This window comes from Pinus tabuliformis, chromosome 2_2, assembly GCF_031772625.1.
Source record: "Pinus tabuliformis cultivar Carrire ecotype Pingquan chromosome 2_2, CPIR1, whole genome shotgun sequence".
Lineage (NCBI taxonomy): Eukaryota > Viridiplantae > Streptophyta > Pinopsida > Pinales > Pinaceae > Pinus > Pinus tabuliformis.
In genome coordinates, this window is record NC_142300.1 from 494,143,894 (window position 1) to 494,150,576 (window position 6,683).

The following is a 6,683-nucleotide window of genomic DNA, read 5'->3' on the forward strand; positions in this document are numbered from 1 at the left end:
TAAACAAAACATATTTATATAACAAAAACACAAGACAGCAGTAAAGTTGAAAATAAATATCACAATCTTTGTAAAATATTAGTTTATAAGAGCCAGCTATATTCTTTACAACAGGGCAACTTTTTATTTAACTTACGTGTTTAACTAATTTGACTCATCAACGGATTTAGTTTCGTGAATATTTACGTGATTACAAAAAGGTCCATTACAAACGGTTACGAATGTAATGAATTACAATTATAAACAGCTATAAAATTGGTATGCAACGTGTTAAATATATAAAAGTAATGATGAAATATTATTTATTTATTTATTTTACTAGAAATATGGTGCAGTAATATGAATAATTATTTTATTTATTATCAAATATATGACATATATTTTTATTATCAAATATATGACATATATTTTTGTCACATAGTGAATCATTTACATATTATTTTGGGAATCTATACACTCCATAAAATGGTTGTATTTTTGGAGGTATGATCCAATCTCTAGTTTTTTTACATAACATTATTATGCTTACAAGCACCCCAAATCCAATCCCTGTGCCCAACCCCACTGCAATCAATGATACATGTTTATTGACACGACTGAACCATGTCTCACTAACACCTTTCATTGTGCTTTTTTGAGGTTGTTTTTCTTTTTCCTGGCATGTCGGTAAAGGAAAACCACATAAACACTTGTTACTTTGAAATGAAGTAGAATTGAAAGTGTCAAATTGTGTTCCTTCTGGGATCCTCCCACAAAGTTTGTTGGATGAAATATCCAATGATGCAAGCTTAGTTAAATTAGAGAGCTCTTGAGGGATCTTGCCACTCAAATCATTATTGACCAGGTCCAATTGTTCCAAAGTAGATATTTCACCAAGAGATGCAGGTATTTTCCCTTCTAGCCGATTCCTTGATAAATTTAACAACCGTAGGCTACTGAGATTTCCTATGCTTGGAGGTATTTCTCCCACAAGATTATTGTTGGACAAGTCCAATATTGTGTTTGTGGACAACACATATGTTAGAGTGTACTCAAATCCCTTGATGACGATATCTAGATCCTCATAGAGTGTATTACCACTGAGTTTGGAAGACCCGACAATTTTGAATCCTTGGAGTCTTTGAAGATTGGATGGTATCCTTCCACTAATTCTGTTGTTGGATAAATCCAACACTTGCAATTGGGTCAGACTTGTGATGTTTGAAGGAATATCCCCATGAAGTTTATTATAACTGACACTTAAAACTCTCAACTCATGAAAGGATCCAAGGTACCCAGGTAGTTGACCTGTGAATTCATTTCTACTTAAATCTAGTAGTTGAAGTCGGGTGCATTGAGCCAAAGAATTAGGGAGAGTTTGAAAGAAGTTATTAGAATAAACTGAGAGAACCTCCAAAGAAACAGGAAATCCTATGTCTAGATTTCCACTCAATTTGTTCTCAGACACCTTCAACCTCTGTAACATGGTGCATTTACTTAAAGTTGGTGGTATTGTCCCTGACAAGAAATTGCTTTGCAACAACAAATTCTTCAAAGATTTGCAATTGCCTATAGATATAGGAATCTTTCCATTCAACTTGTTTTTGGATAAGTCTAACACTTCTAGTCCTGCACATTGACCAATGTGATGAGGGATTGGTCCATCAAGATTGTTATCAGATATAGATAATTGTTGAAGTGAAACCAAAGCACAAATACTTTCTGGAATGCTACCAGAAATTTGATTTAAATGCAAGTAGAATCTTGTAAGAGATTGAAGCTTTCCTATACTATTTGGAATTGCATTTGTAAAATTGTTGGTATCTAGATAAAGCTGTTCAAGCTTCTTCAAAGCGGAAATTCCTTCCGGTATTCTTCCATTCAACCAATTTGTGCCAAGATTAAGGAAGGTCAACTCACTCAATTGTGTAATGGCTTTAGGTATACCACCAGTCAAGCTATTCATACCAAGATTAAGGTAAGTAATCTGAGTCAAATTACCAATGGATTCAGGAATTTCACCATTAAGTGAGTTGCTTTCCAGGGTCAAATAAGATAAATTTCTCATGAGACCTAAAACTGCAGGGATTGGCCCAATAAAATTGTTATAACCAATAGACAATATTTGGAGAGAGGTGCAGTTTCTCAAAATGGGAGGGATAGGACCAGTGAGTGAATTGACATCCAAGTAAAGATATACTAGGTTTTTCATTAAACCCAAAGCAGAAGGAATTGGACCAGTGAGATTGTTGAATCCTAAATACAAATATTGGAGAGACGAGCAGTTGCTCAAAGAAGCAGGGATGTGTCCAGTGAAGTTGTTGACTTCCAAGTAAAGATTAGATAGGCTTTTCATCAAACCGAATACCGGGGGGATTGGACCAGTGAGATTGTTGAATCCGATGGACAACTCTTGGAGGGAGGTGCAGTTGCTCAAAGGGGGAGGGATGTGACCGGTGAGGAAGTTGCCATCCAAGTAAAGATATGATAGACTTTTCATCAAACCGAATACCGGAGGGATTGGACCAGTGAGATTGTTGTATTGAAGGGACAACCCTCGGAGAGCAGTGCAGTTGCCAACAGAAGTTGGAATAATTCCAGTCAGATTATTGTTGGCCAAGCGAACATGTTCCAACTTGACTAGGCGACCGAATTCTGTTGGTATAGTCCCTGTCAAGCTGTTTACTGAGAGTCGGATCCATTGAAGTCGTGTACAATTACACAATGCCTTTGGAATAGAACCGTGGAGCAAATTAAAGCTGAGGTCCAGCAATCCCAGCGCCTTTAGCTGCCCCAACTCCGGTGGAATTATTCCTGTCAAATTATTCTGGGAAAGATTCAAAACTCTTAATAACGAGAGACTGGAAAGAGATGGTGAAATGCTACCTTGCAATCTTAATCCAGGCAGTATTATGGCAGTCACTCGCTTTGTGCGCTTTCTGCAGAAAATGCCATTCCAGGAGCACACGTTATGGGAGTTTTCTGCCGTCCAGTTGAGCAGCGATGCATCCGGATCCGATGTGAGTGCCTTTCTGAAAGACAAAAGGGCCTCTACGTCCCTTTGATCGCCAGTATCCATGGATGAAGATCTGAATTCACCCTGCTCCAGATTGCGTTCGTCTTCCTTTAAAACAAAATCATGGGGCCGAAAAGAAGCACTTCCACCCATATACGGCTGATCATGGAATAAACCATGTTGCCTGTGAATATGTGAGGAATAAGTAAGAGTCGCTGCAGGGACAGTAGTTAATGCGAGGCTCACAAAGCACATAAGCATCGTCATCGCCATAATACCTTTCTCCATTTCTCTCTTTCCCAATCCTAACGACTTGAATGGGTTGCCTGTGAGTTCCCTTGCGTGCAATCACACATATAAATATTGGAGTTCTCATATCGAGCCATTGAAGGTGTCAGATGAGTTGAAAAATCTAAATGCAAAATATGGACTGGTCCCAGGTGTAACGCAACTTGCGGAAAGGGACGGAAAGCTAAAGCGCAAACACTCTTTCTTTGTTTGTTAAATGCCGTCGAACATACGAAACCGAACTTTCCTCGTTGTAACTGCTGCACGACACGTTTCGCAGCTAACAATTGTCATCCACCAAATCCTCGGCGGCGTTACGGCTCTTCAAAGAAATTTCCGCACCATTAGAAAATAGAGATGAAAATATGCCGTCATAAGCACTCCAGGAAATTTCCACACCATGAGCATAGAGATGAAAATAACCGTCGTAAGCACTCCAGGAAATTTCCACACCATGATCATAGAGATGAAAATATGCTGTCGTACTAATTGTTTATGTTGTTAATAGATTATCGAAAGAAAATTGTGGGAATTTATTTTCTTATATGCAAGTTAATTGGAAAGTATATGGAATGTGACATATTTCAAAGGAAAATGGTATAGATTTATTATCTTTTTCAAAAAAAATGGCTGATGCCCCTAATTATTTAGGAAATAAAGGTGGAGAAGTTATCAAAGAAAAGTGTGGATACTCATTTATTTCATATGACATTTAATGGGAAGGTAAATGGAATGAGATGTATGTGCGAAGAAAGTAGTGAAAATTCATGATTTTTATTTGAAAATTTGTTGGTATTAATATTGATTGGGACATAAAGGTGAAATGTTGTCTTAAATTGAATTTGGTGCATCGGTCACATGGTATTATTGAAGAAAAATGTGGAAACTTATTTGTTACATCATATTTAGTGGGGAAGTCATATTAAATTAGACATATTTGTGAACAAAGTTGTGCAAACTCATGATTTTATGTAGAAATTGGTTGGCACTCATATTGACTAGGACACAAAAGTGAACAAGTTATAGCAACTAATTGTTTTTAGTTTGAATTTAGTTGGTGGGTTAATTTTTTGAGACATATTATCAAAGAAAGGTGTTGAAACTTATTCTATATAAAATTTAGCAAACACGTTGTATTGAATGAGATATTGGTAAAAAAAGTTGTTGAAACTTATTCTATATGAAATTTAGCAAGCACATTGTATTGAATGAGATATTGGTAAAAAATTTGTTGAAACTTAATCTATATGAAATCTAGCAAGCACGTTGTATTGAATGAGATATTGGTTAAGAAAGTTGTGCAAATTTACTAATTCTATTTAGAAGTTGGCTTGTATGGGAAAAATGAAATAAGAAATGAAGGTGAAGAAATTGAAAACCAATTCATTTGAATTTGAATTTTATTGATAGGTTGATTAAATTCTTTTAAGGAAATATTTATATTTAATGATTCATAGTGGAAATCAAAATAGATCTCAAAAATGAATAGAACTAAGAAGTTATGTATTATCAATATTAATATAAATAATTATAAAACAAAATAAAAATAAAACATAAAAAATAGGTAGTGTAATAATAAAACCAAATGTGCTCTATAGCTTCCAAAAGGACAAAAGTCTTGGTCCAAACAAACTTCCTATTGAGTTTTATATCAAATGTTGGGACTTCATAAGTGATGATCTTCTCTTTGTTATCGAGTAATCTCACTCTTCATGCTAGACATTGGGACCTTTCAACTCTACTTTCCCTGCTCTTATACCTCATTCTGATAACCATGTTTCTTTTGACCAATCGAGGTCTATTTCCCTCTACAACTCAATTTAAAATATCATCACAAAAATCATTGTGTTTCACCTAAAGCTCATCCTCTCCCACCATATCTCCTTTGAGCAATTTGGTTTTCTTTCAAATAGGCATATACATGAGGCCATTGGTATGGCTCAGGAGGTTCTTCACTTCATCCATACCTTTAGACAAAAATCCATTGTTCTCAAAGTTGACCTCTCAAAGGCTTTCAATAGGGTCAATTGGCTATATATCCACCTCCTCTTACTTCACTTGAGTTTTTCCTTCTCCTTTGTGACTTGGGTTCTAAACTCTATCTCTTCCCCCTTCTTTGTAGTTCTAATCAATGGGGTTGCCTCCCCTTTTTAAATGTTGAGTGAGGTCTTCACCAAGGATGTCCCCTCTCACCCCTTCCTTTTCTCCTTATTGTGAAGGGGCTGAAAAGGATGATCCCATATGTCGTTCACTCTAGTAGCTTCAAAATAATCACCTTATCTCAAAACTGCTTTCTGACACATCTACTTTTTGTTGACGACATCCTCATCTTATGAAATGGGGATCTTTTTCATATAAAACACCTTCAATCCCTCCTAGAGTTGCTCATCCAGGACACAAACATGAAAATAAATAGATAAAAGTCCTCTTTATATTACTGGGAAATCCCAAAAAATGATATGTCTTCAATTTAAAATATTCACTCTGTTCCCATAAAGAACATCGAACATGTGTCAAATATCTGGGCTTCGTTCTTAAACCATGCAATGATCATGTTCTTGATTAGGGATGGACTATAGAGAAAATTGAAAATAAAAATAAAATTTGGAGTAATTGTTGGCTATCTCAGGTTGGTCGTCTAGTTCTTTCCAAATTTGTCATTGAAGCAATTCCTGCTTTTTGGGCCTCCCTAGCATGCACAGATGAGGGGATATGAAGAAAGATATAACAATTTTCTACTAGATTCTTTTGGTATAGAATGTAGGAAAAGTTTACCTTTGCACTCACAACCTGGAACTCCATCTCCCATCATAAATCTTTTGGTGGTTGGGGAATAAAATAGCTTTCTAAATTCGTCCAATCTCTGGTAGCCAAAGGGGTTTGTTGTCTCTCTCAGGGAAATGGCTTGTGGGTGAATACATTGGCTCAAAAATATGTTCAGCCCTTATCCATAATGGATTGCATTCGTGGTCCCATAAAATCTTAGAATGCCTCCACAGCCTAGAAGGCAATACCCAAGGTATTTGTCATAAGCGTAAACCATCTCTGTTGGAAAGTGTTATGAAATCAACTCACAAAAAGATAGAAAAGATAGATCAACGCCTTAGAATTCAGCCTCTTTGAGGGGTAAACCTCCTTTACATTACAGAAATGATCAATTCTTGGATGATACAAATGACAATACCTCCTTTCTATATAGAGGAGTCTAAAGGGTCATAATATAATCAAAGTCGACATAACAATAATAATGTAAGGGCACAATAATAACAATAGTGGGCTTATATGGGGCACAATAATGACAATATGGGGACTACATGGGCACAACAATATAATAAGGGGATTGTACTAATAACAATAACGGGTTACACTAGTAGTATAGGGACCTAACATGCCCCTCTCC

At 36.2% G+C, this 6,683-nt stretch overlaps 1 protein-coding gene across 1 annotated transcript; it reads right to left on the reverse strand.

Annotated features, from left to right (window-relative positions):
* Window positions 1-436: 436 nt before the first annotated feature.
* LOC149193534 (uncharacterized) lies at window positions 437-3,313 on the reverse strand. The gene has a single exon (XM_089406724.1). The coding sequence runs from the start codon at window positions 3,281-3,283 to the stop codon at window positions 437-439; it is 2,847 nt and encodes a 948-aa protein (XP_089262850.1). The 5' UTR covers window positions 3,284-3,313.
* Between the last annotated feature and the right edge of the window lie 3,370 nt (window positions 3,314-6,683).